Genomic DNA, 23,298 nt, shown 5'->3' with positions numbered 1-23,298 from the left:
ATGACTGTGAGTGGATAATAAGGAAATGGAAGCACTCGGATCTCAAAATGCTGTCAAGCAACCAAAATGCTACGATCCATAATGTAACTGGCATGTATCCACAGGGTCATAACTATATTTTCAGAAAAACACTGTGGATTTTTTTTGCCTGAAGATTTACTAGGGGAGGGATAGCTATTCTATAAGAATTCCAGTGTTTTAGCCTTTCTTTCATTTAAAGAAAAAAGAACTGGTTTTCTTCAGGATTTGTCTCTTCTCACTTCCCACTAATCACCATCTCCAGGCAAAGACCTGGGTCTTACACATCCTGAATGAACAGTTTAATCCCCAAGCAACTGGGTGTAAAGGCATTCTCTGTGACCATGCTTTGTGCAGCATTAGACAGCCTATAATCACACGTACCAAAGGTAGATTACCCAGCAAGAAACCCAGGAGGTCCCATAGGATCCACTTACCATGTGGATTCCCAGGGGACAGGGAGGGGAGGAAGTGGTACTGCATGGTTTTGTCATCGGTGGCATTTAGACACTGATAGGAAAACGCGGCCTAAAGGCTTCTTCACTTTTAGAAGAAAGGTTTGAATGTGAGCAATACCAAAATCTTCAACTTTAACACATCAGGATCATTTTAGGTCAGAAGCAGGAGTTATCTGAATCCTGCTCTTGAATCTATCCCTTTGTTCCTTTATTGCAATTAATCCTTGGAGTGACTAGAAAAGCCTACATACATTATGAATGCTTCTTATTTTGGCTTAATCTGATTTTCTCCTTCTCGTCCTATTAAATCTCATTATTAATTTGACACATTTAAATCCAAAACTATTATTAGGAATCCCACACAAAATGTCAAAAGAATGCAAGAGGCTTTTATTTACAAAATGGAGGGGGACGGGACAGGGAAACGTCTGGTGAAGAATTTTATCCCTACTAAAGGCCAATAGGACTCTTTTTCATAGGCCAGGGCCTAAAATCCCTTGGCAAGTTGAACATCCCTTGGAAAAGGAATAGGAACTTAGGTGTGCCGTGTGTTAACACACCTCTTACTGTTACCCAATAATAACTTAAAACACAATTAGGCCTCTCCACTCCCTCTCTACGCTTCCCTTTCTCCCAGGGAACATGTGGCTCAGATGTGTCTAAGTTTATATCTGCATCAAGAGGCAGTGGAAGGAAAATGCCTGGAAACTAATTTGTTTGTGATTTTTGTCGGTATGGCCCAGATGCCTTCTTTGGGACTGGCTTCTTGGGGCCTTTTTGGACTGCAGGCAGGGTGGTGCTAGTTCTCGCAATGGCTGAGGAATCAGCAGGTAAGTGAGAAAATAACCTCATTTTAGTAACCAAATGGACTATCCACTTCTAAATTAACTTCAGGACATGAATATAATTAGGCTTAATTATGAACAGGTTCTAATAGGACTAGAAGGAAAAACAGGTTAAACAAAATAATTAGCATTCATCATGTAGGCAGCTTTAGCTCCTGGATTAGTTGCAATGAAGTTACATGGCAACGCTGAAAAAAGATTGAATGTATGATATTTGCAGGGATAATTTCATTTTTAGTACCAGGTAAAATAACTTTATTTGGAAATCCGATCTTTCCTGCGTGAGGGGTCATATTGACTCCACTGTCATGCCTGACTAAATGATAATCACTTTGCCAAATGATTTCAGGCATTGGCATAAGAAGTCCCAAGACTGAGCCACAGCAAAAAGCTATACAAGGTAGAAATGGAAAAGACATGGAAGGTTATGAAGGCATTCCTTCTTCTAGTATAGTATTGTGTCTTACAGTAACTTCTACTTTCATGCCACTTCATCTAATCGGTATTATAAAGACCCAAGCGATGCGGATTCCGTCCCTTGAGAATTTTCTGAAATCTAATTCATCTTGAAGTTGCAAATACTCCATTCCATAGCAAAGCTTTTTTTCAAAGCCTTGTACAGATGGAAAATACTACAAACAATTTACTAATCAGAGCTCTATTTCTGTATCCCATATGAATGTGAAATCTTACAGTACAGCCCATCCTTAAATTTGGGACAATTACACCATACATTTTGCTATTTAAGTAACTGTCTGCTACTCCAGTTAATGCACCTGAACTTAATTTGCTGTGAAAATAGGGATTCAGAAGCGCACACTGCATATAATTTGTTTTATTTGTTGCCTTTGATAGATCTGCAAAACTGTAAAAAACAAACAACCGTTTCCTCCTCCCCTGCTGAATAATGTAGAAAATTAGCCATGCAAAATAAGAGAGACGTGCCTTGCAGTAGTGTAAATCATCTCTGAAGGTACAATCCGAACAACTCAGGAATACTGATTTCTGAAATCTTACTCAAGAAAGTGAGAGGCTAAGTGATTTAATAGCTAACATACTTATACCCAGGGTTATAAATTTCACTTTTCGGGACTGACTCTACATTCTTATTGTGAATCTGCCAGAGAGCCAAATGTAGCAAGCTTCTTTGCAGGAACTTAAAGAATGTGGAACAGTGTGATTTCTACAGTGAAACAAGAATAAGTGTATTTTAAGAACAGGAAGGAGCAGCCTTAAAAATAGTTGTGCTAATCAGGGTCCTGAAGGTGGTTCACAGGCAGTTAGAAACATATGGCAAGAAATTTCAAAATCTGTCCTTGCTTTCATGTTAAAAAAGGTACTGAGGAGGAAAAAACCACCCAAACCCCCCACTTAGTAAAACGGAACAAAGTCTAAATGAAAACTCTGGCGTACAAAAATTTAGCGGGACTGATGCTGGTTTATTCCAGCTGAGATTTGATCTGTTTGTACTAACTGGGAATTATGAACATTACATTTAATTATTAAGAGATTAGAGAATTAAGTGTAGGAATACAGGCAAATGTGATGTCTAAATTTATTGATTTTCTAGTTTTAATTATTTTTCCCTTAAATATATATAGTTCTCTTAGTGAGAAAGTATATCCAGTAGAATTGGTTAAGCCCAAAATTGTTGTATCATCTACTTTGTTCAAAAGATTCCAAGGTAATTAAGAACGTGTCTGTATTGGCTAGACAAACCCTGCATGAAACAAAGAAAATACAGGCAATGACTGTAAATGATTGGAGTGTATTTTGAAAGTAAAAAGCAGCTTACTTCGTATCTTGGAATTCATTCAAATTGAGCTAGGATTTTATATTTTATAGATGAGAAATAACAAATAGATTTATTTGAATACTTCACATTGTTAAACATTTAACATTGATGACTTGTTTTGGTCTTGGTTCACACAAAGATTTATTATGTGTATGTGCTAAATTACCTGTCTTCTCTCTGAGGTAATGGGCATAGGAAACCTCCACTGGTACTATTTTAAATTACACATGTTTATTGGAAGGAAAATGAATTGTAACCTTTTGTATTTGTAGCATCCATCACCCATGCATTTTGTCAAGTACTTTTAATTTAATGACGGTTAAGGTAAAGCTCATAGGAACCCAGTGTTTCTTGAGCAGAAGTGCACAAACGTTTAAAAACCCTGTATGTGTATTTCTCATATAGCTTTTATAAGCTTTATTTGAAAAAAGAAACCCAAAATGCCAGGTGTATTTTTTTCCAGCTTTACTTCCACTTTTCTGATAAGTCTGAATTTTGTATGTTCTAGAAGCCCCTTTTGAGGAATAATAAAAGTTAGGAACAGTTAAGGGGAGTAACAAGACTCTTTACTCTCCTAAGTGCCAATTGCATCCCTTTACATTTACTTCTTGACACAGATGTACAAAGCCTCTTTACTGATTTGCATTTTACTCAATCTCTGATTTCATCAAATGCCATTTAATAAACTGATGGTTGGGTATAATTGTGTCTGAAGTTCAGTTTTTCTCACCCTGTCTTAAATAAAAGCAAAATAGGAATAGAAAACTTATTGAAAAGGACAAGAAATCACTAGCACCATGGTCAATCCTTTCCCATGTAACGAATGCTTGAAATCTTTGCTTATTTCTTCAGGAAAAAAAAAAAAAAGACAAAATAAGATGTGGCAGGTAATTTTGTAAAGATGATTACGTAAAAAAAAAAGTGGTCTTGCTTATCTTTTCCATAATGAGAAATGAACACAAACAAAAACCCAACACATTTAGCAAAAATTGAAAGGGAGTAGATGCTTCATACACCAAACAGTTGAACACCTCCACGAATATAGTGCAGGAATATTAGAAGGTAATTTAGGAAAATCAAAAAAGAATTAGAAAACATACTAGTCATGGTACCACTTAAGTTACCAAGACAAAGGCTATTACTGCTCATGCTTCAACACATAATATGATTGTTAGCTGTGGGTAGGAGGGAATTTCCTCTCCAGTATATTACCACTTTGAGTGCTTTGAGGGATTTTTACACTTTTCACTGAACCACTGAGCAATGAGCAGCTACAGGCAACGTACCTGACTGAACCAAGTAGTACTGGTTTTCTGCTAGAGAATGACTGTGTTCCTCCTCCTTCTACTGTTTATTCTTTGCAGAGTTACAGATACATCAGATAAAAAAAGAATAGGGTACATGCGTGTGTGACTGGTATCTGGAGCTACAGCTAATGACTGCTTTATGCCTTGAATACCACTAAATCCAGATCGCACATTTTATTTTGAAAAAGTAATCTCTACCATCCACTTTCTAAATTACATAAACCCACCAATATTCTTACGTAAATAGCTCCAAACACTTTTCAGAGAAAAAAATATTTAAACAGGCTGTAGACTTCTGAAACCATAGTGGGGGCTTTAAAACTAAGTATTTCTACACAACTTTACTTCTACAGTTGTGTTAATCTTTTTAATGATGTCTTGTCAGCTTTGAATAGCCTGAATCTAAACACATGAATTGCCTTATGCTCATGAACAACCCACTTCTACCCGTACGTATTGGGTTTGTGTGGCAAGGTTTTGGTAGCAGAGAATCTACAGGGGTGGCTTCTGTGACAAGCTGCTAGAAGCTTCCCCCATGTCCAACAAAGCCAACTCCAGCCAGCTCCAAAATGGACCCACTGCTGGCCAAGGCTGAGCCCATCAGTGACAGTGGTAGCGCCTCTCTGATAATATGTTTACGAAGGGGGAAAAAAAAACCCAACTGTGCAATTGCCGCCAGAGAGAGGAGTAAGAATACATGAGAGAAACAACTCTGCAGACGCCAAGGTCAGTGAAGAAGAAGCGAGAGAAGGTGCTCCAGGTGCCAGAGCAGAGATTCCCCTGCAGCCTGTGGTGACAACCAAAGGAGGCTGTGAGTCTGTGGGAAGCCTGTGCTGGAGCAGGCTCCTGGCAGGACCTGTGGACCCATGGAGAGAGGAGCCCCGGCTGGAGCAGGTTGGTCGGCAGAGAGATTCCCCTGCAGCCTGTGGTGACAACCAAAGGAGGCTGTGAGTCTGTGGGAAGCCTGTGCTGGAGCAGGCTCCTGGCAGGACCTGTGGACCCATGGAGAGAGGAGCCCAGGCTGGAGCAGGTTTGCTGGCAGGACTTGTGCCGCCATGGGGGACCCATGCTGGAGCAGTCTGTTCCTGAAGGACTGCGCCCTGTGGAAAGGATCCACACTGGAGCAGTTCGTGAAGAACTGCAGCCCATGGGAAGGACTCGTGTTGGAGAAATTCGTGAAGGACTGTCTCCCACGGGAGGGATCCCATGCTGGAGCAGGGGAAGAGTGTGAGGAGTCCTCCCGCTGAGGAGGAAGGAGCCACAGAGACGACGTGTGATGAACTGACCACAACCTCCGTTCCCCGTTCCCCTGCGCCGCTCAGGGGGAGGAGGTAGAGGATTCGGGAGTGAAGTTGAGTCTGGGAAGAAGAGAGGTGTGGGGGGAAGGCGTTTTTAAGATTTGGTTTTATTTCTCATTACCCTACTCTGATTTGATTGGTAATAAATGAAATTAATTTTCCCCAAGTTGGGTCTGTTTTGCCTGTGGCGGTAATTGGTGAATAACCTCTCCCTGTCCTCATCTTGACCCACGAGCCTTTCGTTACATTTTCTCCCCCCCGTGACCAGCTGAGGAGGGGGACTGATAGAGCGGCTTTGGTGGGCACCTGGCACCCAGCCAGGGTCAACCCACCACACCATAAGGTGTTGTCAATGTGCAACCGAAAAGAGCAAAGACTTAGGCCAACATAAATAGTAATCCCGATCCAAGCCTCCTACCCCTGCACACATAATTAGGAGATATTCCAAGACATATTTTCCTGAGAACTACTAAAGGGATGACAGTTCACAAATGTTTTTCCTGCTGTTGTAATAATCCCCACAGTCATGGGTTCATGTTGAGGGGACTAAGTCAATTGATAAGAACAAAATCTTGTAACGTTTTCATCAGCCCTTTAAGGCAAAGCAAATTAATTCTCTTTCATTGCTTAGCTATTCCTAATTTTCGTAAAGTGCTGCTGCATTGCTTGTGTTTACATATGTTTAATTTCGTGTTTATAAGTCATATCCACAGAGTTTAACACACATAGGTGTATGTGTCTGCAAATATTTAAAGACCAGATGTACAGAAAGTCTTTTCCTGGCAGTGCAGAGAGACTCCTAGTGGGACTTCAGATGCCTAAATCCCATGGGAAGTACTGAAAACCCTGCCGGCTGTCTGCTGGCATCTTCAGGTACCTAAATGCCGTTAACATATTGGTACTGCGTGTCCAGCTCATAATATGAGAAACCGTAAATGATTCAAACTATAAAATAACAATTAGTCTTGTATACATACTATAGTATAGATAATATAGTACAGTATCTTTTAAAAGTAATGGAAAGAGAAACCATTGATAGACTATCAAGAATTTGTAACTATCAGCTCTGGAATATATGATAGGATCAGTCCAAATATGTACATCTTACTTCAACAAATATATAGCATGTTCTGCAAAACAGGCAGGGGAACATACAGCATTTAAAGATAAACAGGTACTTTCTGGCAAAAAAAAACCCTTTGTTGAAATTGATGGGACCGTTTTGCTCATGTGAATGGAGTTGTTGGTGATGGGTTTTTCCCAAGGGGATCCCACCTTTGATGTCATGGCTCTGCCCTCACTGAGAGCAGAACAAACCCCAGCAGTTTTATGCTGCATTTTCCTTTCATGCTTCTTTAGGACAACTTATTACAACGGCCTTTATGTAAAACACCCATCCACTCTGCTCCCAGTCCAGCAGCACCAAGACCACAGAACCACCACACACTACATTTTGTATTTGCTAAGCAAAACCCTCCGGAGTGAGCTCATTTCATTTGGAGAAAACCCAAGGCAGAGATTTAATAAGGGACAGAAAGGTTATGTTGCAACTTAGAAAAAACCCAAAAATCATTACTACATGAATTGATTGCTTGCCACTCTAACTTTTGTTTACCATCTCGTACTTGTAGCCGTGCTTGAGTGATACAGCAGAGTATTTTCCTGCTTCAGATACAAAGAGAGCATTTTCCATTGTGCTAAAACAGCCCAGAAACCTGCCCGTTTCCTGACAGAGCACAGTATACAAACTCTGAAGAAAAGGGAAAAACAGCTCCAAGCTAAAGAATATAAATAATCTCAGACAACAGAGCAATTTCATTGTTTACACGACCCTCTGCTGCTTACAAAAAGGATATATGGCAAAACGAGATTATTTTGTTGTATGTCTGATAGTACTGTGCTGTGACGTTCCACCTGGTAGCCTGTGGGTGCCAGGGAAGAATCAAAGTAGCAGGGTTTAGCCAGCCTCATAAAATCGGACAAATTAAACACTGTTTTGCCAGCTTCTAAGTATTTCAGTAATTTTCCAGAATATTCATCACATTTGACAAATCTGCTCAAATATGTTCTGGATTATTACATAAGGACTATTTATGATTTTTCTGTGCTTTCTATACATCTTGACAAAAATGTTCTAAAAGGAAAGAAAATTTCACTACAAACCAGTACAGAATATATTTGGGCTGAGGAAAGACTAATAGTCCTTTGCGATAAACTGAACAAAGCTCTTAAGCTGCTAAAAGGGAAGGAAAAAAATCAGATCGGATTCTGAAGCAAAGTTTTTTGATAGTAGCAAAATGTGGAGATTATGGCCTTAAGGAAAAAAATTACAGGAATGAGGAAAATGAGAAGTGGCTCATCCCTTGAACTTGCTGTCATCCAGAGTTTCTAAATTCACTTCACAACCAGGGGGTGAGGGGAAAAGAAGGAATGACAATTGGGAAGTCTAAAAAATTGCAGAAGGAACATCTGACGTGAACTGGCACTGACAGAAAGCAGCCTCTGCTATGGAGAAGCACCAGATGAGGAGAAACATCATGCGTGCTTCCTGTTAGACCGAGATATATGGAAGAACAGAGAGAAAAAAGATACATTCAGTCTGCTGAGTGGCGAGGGGCATGGACCTGTTCTTCATTACCCGGGGCTGGGTAGCTATTTTAGAGTTCGAACATGGAAGCCAAACAGAAGAGCTGTGACCACAAGTCAGCCAAATCCTCACTTGGAGCCAAACTCTCCAGCATGGAACAGATTTTAGTTTTACAGCTATGTTACATTTTCCTTTATTAAGCTGCCTTAGATTTATTTTTAAACTTTTTTTTTTTTTTTGGACAGGCTAGCACTTTCAGATCTCACAGTAATTCTGAAAATAGATCTTTTTTATTAATACAGTGGACATCTATTAGTGTATTAAAATGCATGCCGGTATGGCTGGAGCTTATCGGCTGAAAAAAACACAGCTATTGCTGTGGAACCTAACGTGCTGACACATGCTCGCTTTGCAAGTGGCTGTGGCAATTTTGGATGTTAGTACCCCTGCACCAGAGATGATCATTCCAATGCAGAGTCAGGAGAATGGAGCGTGTCAGTGGGCATCACATTGAAGGCTGGCAGCCTTGCTCCAACTCCTGGTGGGAGATGGGTTTTCCTGAGAGGTTTCAAATGAACCTATTTCCCTTTGCCTGGCGCGTGCAGAAGACAATCCCTTGGGTGGTGCAGGGGGCAGGAGCTCCTGGCAGCGCAGCAAGGGACTTTCTTAACTGGCCTATCTAGATTTACCTGCCAATACCTTAGGCAAATTGGTAGAGATTAAGGAATTAATGGATCGATAATTAAATGGCAATGGATTAAGAATGGATTGAGAGCAGCTGTGAGGAGAAGGACGTGAGGGTGTTGGTTGATGGGAAGCTCAACGCGAGTTGGTAACGTGCACTCGCAGCCCAGAAAGCCAGCCATGTTCTGGGCTGCACCAAAAGCAGCGTGGCCAGCAAGTTGAGGGATGTGATTCGCCCCCTCTGCTCCACTCTCGTGAGACCCCACCTGGAACACTGTGCCCAGCTCTGGAGCCCTCAGCACAAGAAGGATGCGGACCAGTTGGAGCGAGTCCAGAGGAAGGCCACAAAGATGATCAGAGGGCTGGAGCACCTCTCCTATTAAGACAGGCTGATAGAGTTGGCGTTGTTCAGACTGGAAAAGAGAAGGCTCTGGGGAGACCTTACAGCAGCCTTCCGGTATCTAAAGGGGGCCTACAGGAAAGATGAGGAGGGACTTTTTACAATGGCATGTAGTGATAGGATGAGGGGTGATGGCTCCAAACTGGAAGAGGGTAGTTTTAGACTAGATATCAGGAAGAAATTTTTCACTTTGAGGGTGGTGAGGCACTGGAACAGGCTGCCCAGAGAAGTTGCTGAGGCCCCATCCCTGGATCTGTTCAAGGCCAGGCTGGGTGGGGCTTCGAGCAACATGATCTAATGGGACATGCCCCTGTCTATAGCAGGGGGGTTGGAACTAGATGGTCTTTAAGGTCCCTTCCAACCTAAACCATTCTATGACTCCATGAATTGCTACAAACAAGCATTTGGATGAAGCTTAGATTTCCCAAATACGAACACAAGTTCAAAATATGGAGGCGCTCAAAACTTTCTAAACACCTGATCTAATCACATTGCACTTGCGCCTGTACCCTGGGGCCTCCTGCTAGGCATGCAGGTATGCACCCCGGCCAGAGCGATTCCAACAGCGAGTTTCGGGAAGGCTGCTGAAGGCAAACCTGCCGAGGGATAGGGTGGTGGCACTGCAGCAGGACATCAACTTCCCTCTGAATGTGTACACTGCTGAAAGGGAAACGGGCTGAGAAATCAAGACAGTACGCTAATTCAATTCTTCCCCTCTCGTGTTTTCTGACTTAAATCTCCCCACCTACTCCTGTTTTGCAAAGGTCCTGGAAACAGACAGCAGCAATTCTAGCAGCTTTGTAGCAGGGCAAATACTGTTCAGGCTTTTAGGGCTTTTATGCTTATGTTGAAAAGTGACGCTCCAAAGTGCTGTTTCAGATCCCATTGGGGATCAAAGATATGCATTAAATTACACTATTGAATCCTTTTCTGCAAAGGATGACAGAACTGGGATTTATACTCTCAGCAGTAAGAGTACAGAACCTTACAAACCTTTAGGAAAATGACAAGGGGAAAAAAAAAAGAAAAAGGAAAAAGAATATCGTAATAACTGTATCCCATCTCTAAAGTTTCCTCAATACCACCACCCTCAAGCAGGTGCAGGTAAGGGTGTTAATATTTTTTTGGCAGAAAATTTGGGCAAACCTAAATCATGCCAAACCACACGGATAACTTGTAATTGCAAGAGAAAAACAACAATAGTATGTTATCCAAAATTGCCGGTTATACCTACTCTGTGATGAAAACAATGAAGTTTCTGGGGAAGATAAAGGCAAAACATAAGGATGACTCATACAAAGAAAGCTTGAAAGCATGTCTTGTGTCCCTTAGTGAGACAAGTAAAGATCCCTATAATCTTAGAATCTTGTTTTACTTTGTTTATCTATGCTTAGATAAATGTAAGTCATTAAAATGCACAGCCACGTTACTTAATGTGGGTTAACAAAGTATGAAACCATCTAGTAAATTCATGATTCATGGCAGTACTTGTAAAACACCAGCACTATACTTCTAACCGAGGTACATTATATTTGAAAACCACAATATGCGTTGCAAAGTTTTTTATGATAAGTAGTCTACTTTTCAGATGTGCCGAGCAACTGCAACTTCTATAAAAATTGATGGGGCTCACATCAAAGTAATGTAGCAGTATCTGTCCAACTCATTTACTCTTATAAGCACGTTTACTTACTGTGCGGACACATATGCTTCAATCTCAAACTACATTCACAGCAAACTTGACATGTAACACTGCACAAACTGTCTCACACTTTCTGGTAGGCTTAAAGGATAACAAGGGACAAGCAACTTTACATTGCTAAGATAATATGCCACTGGAGTATCGGAGAGCAGCGTCAGACCAACTCACCTGGCCAGTGCTGACCCAGGTGAAGTGGGTACTGATGTCAGTTGTTTGTACATTGCCTTTGCCAGAGGTTAACGCCCTTTTCTAGCAAAAGCTTTTTCTCTCTTTTGCTCTCTCTTCCTTCCTTTTCCTTTTCCTTTTCCTTTTCCTTTTCCTTTTCCTTTTCCTTTTCCTTTTCCTTTTCCTTTTCCTTTTCCTTTTCCTTTCCCTTTTTTCCTTTTCCTTTCCCTTTTCCTTTTCCTTTCCCTTTCCCTTTTTTCCTTTTCCTTTCCCTTTTCCTTTTCCTTTCCCTTTCCCTTTTTTCCTTTTCCTTTCCCTTTTCCTTTTCCTTTCCCTTTCCCTTTTTTCCTTTTCCTTTCCCTTTTCCTTTTTTCCCTTTTCCTTTCTCTATCATTTCACTAAATTGGGTTGGAAAGAAGACAAACAGTGAAAATGACAGGGCTAAGGAAGAAATAACCTTTGACAGGTCTGCCAGTGAGGTAGGGACATCCAGCGGGGAGCAGTAAATATTTCAACCGGGCTGACGGGGATGATGAGCGGGTTAGTCTGTCTAGCCGTGCCTCCTGCCCCGCTGAACTCCACACGAGTCAGGCACGTTGAGGAAGGATGACTGCAGCGCGATGGAGGGGCAGGAGGGGGCTGCGAGGACAAGCAGGGGAATGGAAAGCCACTCTTACGGAAGGAGGCTAATAGACACAGGTCTGGTTAGCGTGCAGCAAATAAAGACCAGGAGGAAAGAGGATGGCTCTTCATTAGAACATCGAAAATGAAAAACAGGAAAACAGTCACTTTAGCTATAGGATAACATTTGCTTAAAACCAAGTGGGTATAAAATTCCCATGAGTCAGTTCAAGCTAGAAATCAGGCAGCAGTTTCTAAAGAGCACAGCAAGCGAGGCTCTCATAGAGCCCTTCAGCAGTTTTTTTTTTTTGGTTACAGCAGCCAGCCAAGCGTTCAGCCTAACCGGGCACATTTGTGGGAAAGCAATGCTGTGGCTGGCCCTGGCTCAGGCTGCCCCTCTTATCCTCCGTCTGCACCACCGTGCACATCCTCATCGCAGGAGCTCGCAGCCAGGCACAGCCTGCCACACAGAATCACAGAATGGTCAGGGTTGGAAGGGACCTCTGGAGATCATCTAGTCCAACCCACCTGCCCGCGCAGGGTCACCTGGAGGTTGCACAGGACAGCGTCCAGCCGGGTTTGGAATGTCTCCAGAGAAGGAGACTCTACAACCTCTCTGGGCAGCCTGTGCCAGTGCTCTGCCACTCTCAAAGTAAAGACAACCTTCCTCATGTTTAGATGGAACTTCCTATGTTCAAGTTTGTGAACATGGGAAACAGGGCAGGAGCAGTGCCGAAGCATTCGGTTCAGGAACATCAATAGTACGATCGAGGGATAAAATCGCCACTGGTTGTAGAATTTGTGTGTGGGAAAAATGGTAAGGAGCCGGAGGCAGAGGATGACACCAGAATTGAAGAGGCAGGTCCTAATCAAGACTTAGCCACGTGCTATTAAGCAGCCATGATTTGCCCTTAGAGCGTTCAGACATTGGGGATAATCAGGCCAGCCAAGTTCAGACTTTGAACGTGTGAAGAAGGAGGCCATGCAAAGAAAAAAGTTACAGCACAGTCTCGTCTGTGTTTCAATTTATTTTCTCCGAAGCATTTGCAAATGAGAATTTTCCTGGGGCTTGAGAACCTTTGGCAGGGCCGAGGTGGCAATGACCAACTGAGAACAGTAAGCATTTCAGCCCAGATCAGCATCACCAGCTCTTTAAATATAAAAATAATTAACTTGTTTTCATACTTGAAGTTCAGTAAAAATACAAAACCTCAGGGGCCATCCACACTCGAAAGCTCCTTCAGATTAAGGCAGTGTGGGAATTTATACTCCCCCGGCTCCGCTTGAATACTTAAAGTACAGTTGACTTATACTCCAAGTAAGACAGTTTTTCGTGACTTGACTTAATATATTTTCAAAGAGGGGAGTGTCCACAGATGGAGTTACTCTGAAGTAACAAACTGCCCACGTAGGCGAGCCCTAGCAGCTAGCACTGGAAGTAAACATTTTCAGTGCTCAAGCACCGAGCCTACAAGCACTTACATACTCGGTTTCATACAGATGAGTGTATCTATCAGGTTTTGTAGGGTCGCTCATGCGCATGCCAAAATATTTACAGGATTGGGGCCCTGCTTGGTAGCAAAAGCTGTGTGCTGTGCCCCAGAGTACTACCTTAAAGAAAAATACGAATCCCCAGATTGAATGCTAGCATACCCCATCATCTCTCCCATCTCTCTGATACCATTCCAGTTGGCTCTCTCGCACTCCCAGATAATTCACACATGTTCGCTCATACGCAAACCCTACGGCACCCCTTCCCCCCACAACAAAAACCTCAGCCAGCTGTTACAAAATTCAGACATTTCATTAACACAGTTTACTGGCTGATACTGCCAAGCAAAATAGAGACAATTAATAATAATCAGGACTGAAGGGTCTGAGACAGCTTATGAGTAAAGGATTGTATTAGTTGTTTAAAAAGGACAAACTCGCTCCTGCCTGGAGTGATAGGGAACAAAGGGCGGTGATGTATAACCGGGGAGGAAAGAGACTCTCTCCGTGGCTTTTGTAGATTACTGTGTGAATGACAGGAGCGGCAGGAGCAAATACCTCTTTTCATTTGCTCAGCCTGCTGGAGAAGAATAGCAGCGCTTGCCAATGAAGCTGCAGCTGTGCTCCAGCTCCGTTTAATCACTGTGTATGACTGAGGGTTAATTAGCTGCCATTCTTAGTGCTATTTGTTGTTCTAATGAAGATTTGCATAAATGTAAGACTAGGGGGTAACTGATACTTGATTTTTCCCTTCAGAGAGGCTGGGGGTGGAAATCTCGCCCATCCCAAGTGTTTGTGTTTGTGGGAGATTCAGTGTTGCCTTTCCATTTGACCTGATCTGCTTCTGGCTGATGAATGGTGAACAAAGAGTTCAAAGTTGCTTATCAAATCGAGACCCCTGTTGGGTTTCTGCCTTTAGAAAGGGGCAGACTAGTTAGATGAAGAGAGGACCGAGGGATTAGAAAATTACTCCCAGCTGACAGAGAGGAAAATACATATATGCATGTTCCTCTATCGATATACGTACACACATATGTGATATACCTCTGCGATAGGTATCTCAGTGATACATATACCAGTGATGTATATTTCTATCATCTATCTATCTATCCATCCATCCGTCCATCACGTTCAATCTGGATGGCAAGGAACCAATCATTTGTTAATGATAAAATGTCATAAAAAAATAACGGGACAGGCAGTACAACCAGAACAAGCTGTAGCATATTAGGCAATATGTTGAAAAGTAAGAACTTGTACGTTTTTGCAAGCCCCTTGCTGTATGTAACTAACACTCAAAGTTCACTTTTTAATAAAAAAAGTATCTAACACAAAACAGGCGATCTCAAAGGAAGGCAAAAATGACTCCGCAGTTCACAGCTACCTGCCATGAGCGCCTCATAAGAGGGGAATTCACAATACAAATTAAGAAATTGCATTAATTCCTCAAAAAATCATAGGAAAATTTCAACGTGAAGTAGTAAAAAAATCTAAAATTACTTTGTAACTAAAGAGAACATTTGAAAATGAAACACTGTAAAATTGTTTTATTTCCTATGGCCATGAGAATGCTTATTATGGCTACCAACTGAAAGAAACGGAAGGGAAGAATAACCTCCCGTTTTCAGTATGTTAACTTGTTGCATATGATAATATATTATGGGTAACTGTTTCCAGTGTTCCTCCTACACACTCGGTCAGCTAAAACTGGTGTTTGACAGCATCTGTAAAATAGCCTAAAGGAAAGAAAAAGATTGAGAGGGCAGAGGTAGTAAATTTCTAAATTTCAAATCACTACAGGAAAGTGGTCAGCTTGCAAGTTGACTGTATCCCTCCAAAGGGAGGTGACCACAAATGAACACATACTGATCGCCAGTTTCTCAATCCCAACACAGCTTTGCAGTGTCTCTCACTCTTCACTTAGTCTCTAAGACACATGAGCAAATAATTCATTTGCTTTTCTTTATACTTCTGTCATCCATCTGCCTGTCCTCCTACAGGCATCTCTGCATATTTTGGGGTAGACACTAGCAGACGTCAATCTTTCAGAGATGTAAGCAGAGAGCGTCTAACACACCTGAAATAAATGTGCCTGAAATGGTAACACAGGGCCCCTTTACCACCTCAATGCTTAGCTGGAAGGAACGCCACAAGCTTTAATGCTATATACAATAACAAATCCACATGAAAATAAAAAGAGTCAATTGCATTTTTGCCCACTTTCACCTTATTTTGAGCTTGGAAATAATTCAGTCTTCTGTTACAGCTTTTGACTCAGCCCTTGATTACACAGGGATCTCACATTCTGCCCTTTGCAAAGCAATTTTAAGCCCTTTTGTTGGAGAGAAAACTGTAAAAACAGGAAACCTAAAGGTTTAAAAACTAGCTGGCAAATTAAAAAAAAATGAAGTGTACAATAAAAAATAAACCAGCAACAACCCTCACAATGTGCAAACAGATCACTTGATTTTTCTTTAACGAGTCTTTCATAATTTCTATATATTACGATTTTCCAGGGCTACAGTCAGAAACAGTCATTGGTAAACAGGGTAAGAGAAAGTGGAAATTACAGACCTAGTGGTCAATGGCAGAAAACAAATCTAAAAGAGCTGAGGGAAGAGGTTAAGTGCTATGCTAGTTAATAAGAATGACAGCTTGCTTTGAATACTCATACTGGCTGTCCAGGATATTGAATAAACCTCATTTAAATTAATTTTCATTATTTGTAGAGTCTGTGTTAGACATCTATCATTGTCAGTACTATTAATATTCTTTTCAGAGAACACATTATCAGCATATTTAAATGAAAGCTTTCCTTTTCAATATTTATTAACTCATTAATATTTCTTGGTACTAATATCCTGGTTGTAATATCCAAATTAGTGCCTACTACAAGGTACTTTCTACTGATTAGACTTTTGGAATTAAAAGATTTTTATTCTCAAGTACTAAAAATGCACTTGAGCTCCTGAAATTGTGCTTTCTTTCTATACTATGTATTAATTTAAATGAACGGCATTTAAAATCTACATTTTTGTCTTTTTTTAGTAGGTAGTGGTAAAACAGCATGCTGACCACATCCTGGTAGCTGAACAAATATGAAACGTGAATGAACGCGAATGTGAAAGTTAATTCATCTTACCCGGGTTGCAGTCTGTGAGGAGGGAGCAGATGGAGAGAAGAACTTTAGAAATAGTTAATGCTGGGCTCCAGTTGTCTTTTAAAATGTCCAGGCAGATGACGCCTTGGCTGTTAATATTACAGTGGTAGATTCTTGTCCGAAATGTTACCTAGAAAAGACAGCATGTCTAAGTACAACAGCGTTCAAGCCAATAATAACACGATTATTAAGCAACTAAAAAATTACATGAACTAACACTCTGCTTTCCTGGTTGAAATGGCAGTACTCTGTGACTGTCAGTTGAAGACTGGGCATGACCAGGATATTCATAAGAAAATAAAGAAGATAAATTCTGCCTCTTCCACCTGTGGCCAGCAGTGGAACTGGTTTGTGCAAGGTGAGAATGGGATACATCTCCCGAGCTTCCCCTTGCCTTGGTCTCACTGATCTCATTATTTTTGTGTGGGGCCAAAAAAAGCTATTCCAGCCACTGATCTGGACAACGTTCATAATTCAGGCCCACAGCTACTTCACGCTTTGAAGGGAGGCAGAAAGAAGACAGATTCTTCTGCTGCCTTCATCTGTTCACCGTTTGACCCAATAGATTAAGCTGGAAAAAAAATGTGGAGGCATCACATCAGTGGCTCCTGGAAAAAGTAAAGTGAAATATCTTTAAGAAAGGCTGCTCAAACAAAATGCTTTTATTTCCAAATTTTAAGTTACAGCTGAATCACTAGAATTGCTTACAAACACCTTTTGTGGGGTTTTTTTTGTAGTTGATTTTGAGGATTTCTGCATCCATTTTATATTGCCTCCCAGGTGGTCCTATATGTAACAAACCAAGGAGGAGATAACTTCTTTTAGCCTAGAATGATGTGCTTCTGCTTCAAGTTGAAAATACAGGCCTTTTATTTTAAAAGCAATTCAGCTATGAAAGTCCACATCGTAGTTTGGAATGAATATTGGGGCTACTGGATAAGAAGGAACAACATAGAAAACTACCCCTTGGAGGTCCCCATCAAGGACTAATTTCTTCATCAGTTTTACCCAAATGACAAGCCAAACCAGATGGTTTAACGACATGTTTATAACATCCAAAGTGCAGAAGTACAATTCCAGTGGTCTACCTCATCAGCAATAACCCTGCCAACAGAGGGGCTGATTAGGCAGGACACAACAGCAGGCAAAGCACACCCCAATTTAAGAAAGCTGTGCTCTTCACCAGAATTGGACAGTGCTAATAACCGGCAGTGCTGAGGCACCTATCCCCGCTTTGCCACACAGCTAACCCTGCTTCTGGAGAGTAATGGAAACTGATGACAGGCACGCTCCTGTTTTTGAATAAAATCAGAAATCTCAGTGATTTCAGTGGGATTGAGATCAGGCCACTTATCAGTAAGCAGAAGAGAGGATACAAGTGAAATAACATGGTATCTGGTTTACTTCTCTTAAAAAAAATCATTCTCTAACATGCTGAAAAATTCTGCTCCTTTGGATTAAATCAAGCAGCTTTGACAAAATAATGGAAAGAAAAGGTACTAGATTTCTGGTATTAAAACACTACATTCAACAAGAAATACTTTTTCTCGTAAGTACTTTTCCACATAAATCTGGGAAAGCACTTCTGGGCCCAGCGTCATGCACCAGTGAGTGAGTTCTGTAACAAAGATCTCAACAGAGCAAGTTCATCAGTTTTTAAATGCACCTACGTCTAACGGTATTGCCAATTGATAGGATAATTTAATAGCTCGGCACTCCATACCCTACGTATTTGTAGATTCTTTCCTTTTTTCCACCCTACATTTGTGGTTTTGCTTATTGTTTTCCAGCCTAAGTGCTTCGCTTCCGGGACCTTTATGAGAATTCAAAATATTTCTGGCACAATGAACTCAATTCATCCCAACACTACAGCCAGATGATCTATTTTTTTTCCCCCCTCATCAGGAGTCCAAGCACATTCAGCATTTGGAGTGAAGGAAGTCTTCTGCAAGATCAAGAAAACAGTATTCAGCGATAAAAATGTTTGTCTACAAAGGGAAGCTATTTTGAACAAGGGAGGTTACAAATACACGAAAGTGGTAAACTACCTTACACAAACTACATGTCAAAAGTGTCCACAAAAGGAGCTCGTGTGGAGGAGCATCCTGTGAATTGTAGGTCAGTGTTCATGAAGTCCCCAGATAGATTAAGTCAAGGCACTCTTATACTTGAGATATAAGTGAATCAGGATCCTAGCAGAATGTCCCATGACTCAGGCAAACTTTAGCACCTGCTACATTTTAAGTATTGTATGCTTACTTCTCAGTACATTGTTGGAATAAAGTTTTCACTTAATTATTTTTCCTGAACAAAGGTGCTCTCCTATGCTTCCATGACGAAAAATCTGAGGACTTTATTCAGTGATACCTGAATACCCCAAGTAATACGATACACGTGGTCTCACCGAATGCAGGGGAAACACATTGAATCCATCGCACAGATTAAATTATACCCTCTAAATTATTTATAGACAGGTCAGTCTGAGCTTGTAACCTGCTCAAGAGAAGGCCACCAATTTGAGCCTGTATTTTAATGTGTGACTGTTTTGCCATCAGCTGAGAGGACAGACACGTTGCCACACGTTCCCCTGCCTCTGTTGCTTTTGAAGCACTGAAGCAGGGACACTGGGAATTTAGTAGGATTCAGAGAGCACTGGGATGAATGGAGGTAGTTCATGTCTTTCATAAACTGTCCAACACTCCATTGCCATCTGAGGCTATCTGGTGAATAAATGCATGTGGGACTACACCCATTTGTAGTCGGAAGGCTACTTCTAGCAAATACTTAGACCTGAAATGTAGCATTTTTTCACTATGAGCACATCTTAAACCCGCGACACGGAGGAAGGCGCCCACTCACAAGATAAGGCGTGCAGCTTATCACTGACAAATATGTCACCGACTCGCCAAACATGCCAGTGCACTTTAAAATGCCTGCTTAAGTACACAGAGACGTTTTAATGACAAAATATCAAAGTTTTCAGAATTTCAAAAGAAGCTGTATTCATGCCAGCCTTAATACGGCAGGAGCTGTGGACTGACGGTGGCAGGTAACAGTGTTCTCCCCAAGCAGCACAGAGTACAACTGGGATGACATATTGCTTTCCTTAGCCAGGTATTGCCTCAAATTGCAGCTAACGTGGGAAATGCTGACATGTAACTTTCTGGATGTTGTGTATAGCATACCCACATTTTAAAGTTACGCAGCGTCGTTCCTATTATATGTATAGAGAGAAACCAAGTGATAATACCATTCCAGAGGAACTACATTGTCTTTATTACGGTCATATTTTCATGTTTCATGCCTCTTAAACGGTTCCTATAAACAGTTCGCTCTAATTCTATTTATCCTCTAATGAAAACACCTAAACAATCCCATGCAGGGGCTCAAGGGAGTGTGTGGGTGTATAGAAGTTATCCTCAGACAATTGAATGGTAGAGGAGTAATTTATCTTTTTTTTTGAATGATAAGTGTCCTCTATGGATTTACTCTCTATGATTCTGCAGTTTTAAGAAGGTATCTCATTTTTGTTGAATAAAAGTGCAGGTCAGAAAAATGCAAATTACGGGAAATAGTAAAAAATGCGACTATCTTCTGAAAACTGTAAGAGTACTATAAGCAAGCTTGTGAAAGGTAATGATAAGGAATTTATATTTGGTCAGTTTTTTAAGTAAACAATAATAAACTCATCTGTTTATCTACTGCTGAATGCCAAACCATTCTGAATACTGTAAAACAGAATTAAAAAAATAAAAAAAAAATGCTTTATATAGTCTCTAAGGAGAAAATGAGGTTATTTATTCAAAGGGGGAGAAAAAATGATTTGAGAGAAAAGAAGTATATGTAAAGCTATGGCTGGGTCTTCACTGAATAAGTTTTAGGACTAAAAAAAGAGTGTTTAAAAAACCTGGGAGGAGTGAATTAAGATGGATTACAGTTGAGTGATTGGAGGCAACTGGTTGTAGGCAAGATAAATCACTCCTGCATCTCAGAGTGATTTTGAACACGAGTTTTCCAGAATGATGTAGTCCTAAAATCACTCTTTATCTCTTTTTTGCACCGAATGTTCCTACGTTAGGTCTAAACCCAAGCAGCCACTGTGGCATTGGCATCTATGTGTGTGATGTGTTTAACCTTTGCTGGGAGGTTCAGAGAAAGGGATGTAAAGGCACCTCAGCTCTGAAAGGGCTGGTCCCACAAACTCATCTCATGCACTTTCAGACTTCACTGAATTCAGTCGTAATTCTCTTCAAAAACTTCTCAGGAGGAAGAAATTATTCCCCACTTTTGCACATTAGCACACAAGGGATTACAGCGTGCACTCAGGAATTGCTTTCTCCAGTATGTTTGGGTTCAAACCCTCACCTCCTGTTCCTCATTCCTCCCACTGAAGCCTGGTGACTGTGCAGGGAGAGGTGAAAGACTCCAGGAGTCAACAGGAGAATAAACAAACCCAACCCCTTTTTGCTCGGCCAACTCTGGAAACAGGGCTGAGATCCCAGGGCTCTCATTCCCGCAGTTTTGGAAAGTTCCTTTCAAGCTCTTTCCTTTCTTACGAGGGTGCAATTCTGCATGCCTGCCTGAGATGAAACTTCTGTCTTCCTCAAATATTCCCCTGGAGTTCTGTTTTAATAAAACTGTGGTGGCACTACCTGAAGTGGAAGAAGTTGTACTGCATACAGAAAAGGTTATATATATATTAAAAACTATGATGCCCTTTATGATGATGTTCATGGAGCTCAGGAGGGAGTAAGCAGTTCCCATCTCAGTTTGTCAGACTTTATGAGCAATAGATTTGTCTGCTCGAATAGAGAGGATAATAAAAACAAGATCAGGCCTACACTCTTTAGTCATAATAGAAAAATGCTATAAAACAACATAAATGAAAAATACCTACAGCTCTGAGTGACACAATGTTCATGCAATAGCCTTCACGCTAATTAGCATCCTTAAATTTCTTACAGAGTGCACTTCATTTTATCTATACCCAGCACCGAGGCTGCCTTTCTAAGACAGGCTGATCCATCTCCGGTTTGTAACTACAGACTTGTAGCACGCACATGAACAATCGTTGAGATACTTAAGAGACTATCACATGAAGTGCATAATAAATGGCTGACCACATGATGCTCACGATTAAATAGCACAATTTAAATATACGCCGAGACATGAACGTCAGCTAGTTCTTAAAAAACTGGCTCACACCTAATTTTAGTTGGTAAAAAATAGCTATTTTATCAAAGGAAAATAGATGTCATCTGCATTAGCAGGAAACAATAAATTGTAATTACTTTGCCTGACCTACAGAAAAGTCTGATATGCAAACTACTTTGGGTTTCTGTGGCAAAATGCATGTGAGACATAGCTAGCCAAAAGTGATAAAAATTTAAAAGGGATATAATAGCATCCACATGAGTTAACCTTTAATATTCCTGAAAATGAAACAGTATGCATTATGAGTAATTATTCATTATGTTACTGGTAATTATGAAGCTGAGTAACTACTCACACTGTCTCATTGAACACACTGTTGCAGGGAAAAAAAATATTGACTAAGCATAGCGATACTAAACATCTACATTATATAAACATACTCATTTTGTACACAGATTTAATAGCAGAAAAAGTAAAAAGGAACCTTGATAATATTTGATGCAATACTATCCAGACCAGGCTGGATGGGGCTTTGAGTAACCTCGTCTAGTGGGAGGTGTACCTGCCCATGTTAGGGGGGTTGGAACTAGGTGATCTTTAAGGTCCCTCCCAAATCAAACCATTCTGTGACTATGTGATTTAGGTCCTCCCTACATGAGAAGTTCTAGGAAGACTGACCTCAAACCCGTAGTTTTCTGTCCCAATCAGTTCATCTGCTCTTATTCTATAGTGACAATGTACATAAAATTCTTTCTCTCACATCTGTATATATATGTATGTGTGTGTAAAAGAGGACAAGAAAGAATATTGATATATGATGTATTTTTAGATCACGTGTGGATTTTATGCAGTAATAAAGCATGTGTGATCTGGCAGAATTACTTAGTTTCTGAAACATCCAATAGACATCACAAGTCCTCTTTTGACACTATATTTGACAAGCAGTATGCCAACCACTGCTGTGAGGCAGAAGATATTCCCCATAAGATGCCTCTACAGGCCCTTTTGGGGAGCTTAGTTTATGGGGTATTTATAGGACATGGGAAGAAATGATGAACCACTTAAGTTTTGGGGATGGAAAACGGCAAGAGTTTAGTTGGATAAGGACATTTTCATCAAGACTAAATAAATCAATACAAACCACTGATATAAATTAGAATATTAAAAACAAATTGAAAAAGAAGGCTATTCGTTAGAAGAAATACCAATTCAATTTGGCAATTACTAGAAGAATTATCAGATAACTGAATTCAAAGGAAATCTGAGAGATTTACATGGTATTGCCCTATCAAAAGTGACTTTCGCATTTATTCACAATAAAATGTAGTTATTGATTCTTTCCTCAGCCTGACACATTTCTGCTTGCACCTCTGCCCTCCACTTCACATGTCTGTGATTCTGTCATTTTGAAGGACATTAAGGTTTCTTAAGAAGCTGCCCGGGTTTGACCTGTACTGAGCCCTGTTCCGCTGCACGCTGCCCTATAGGTACAGCATTACCTGAAGATATGGGACCTATGGAACGAATGCAGTTTGACTGCAGGCGGTGCAAGCGTGGGAACCACATGCTGCAGTTGGTATGCCTGGGAACAGCCGCTCTGAGAGGACAACGGT

At 40.9% G+C, this 23,298-nt stretch overlaps 1 protein-coding gene across 1 annotated transcript in view; it reads right to left on the bottom strand.

The window, feature by feature from the left end:
* LOC104289921 (transcription initiation factor TFIID subunit 4-like) overlaps window positions 1–23,298 on the bottom strand; it is a 223,140-nt gene that overhangs the window by 10,094 nt on the left and 189,748 nt on the right. The window contains exon 8 of the mRNA XM_009888953.1: window positions 16,514–16,661. Coding sequence (XP_009887255.1) covers window positions 16,514–16,661 — 148 coding nt within the window. The remainder of the gene's footprint in view (window positions 1–16,513; window positions 16,662–23,298) is intronic.

Source organism: Charadrius vociferus, unplaced genomic scaffold, assembly GCF_000708025.1.
Source record: "Charadrius vociferus isolate BGI_N301 unplaced genomic scaffold, ASM70802v2 scaffold217, whole genome shotgun sequence".
Classification (NCBI taxonomy): Eukaryota; Metazoa; Chordata; class Aves; order Charadriiformes; family Charadriidae; genus Charadrius; species Charadrius vociferus.
This window is presented reverse-complemented; position numbering and strand designations above follow the sequence as displayed.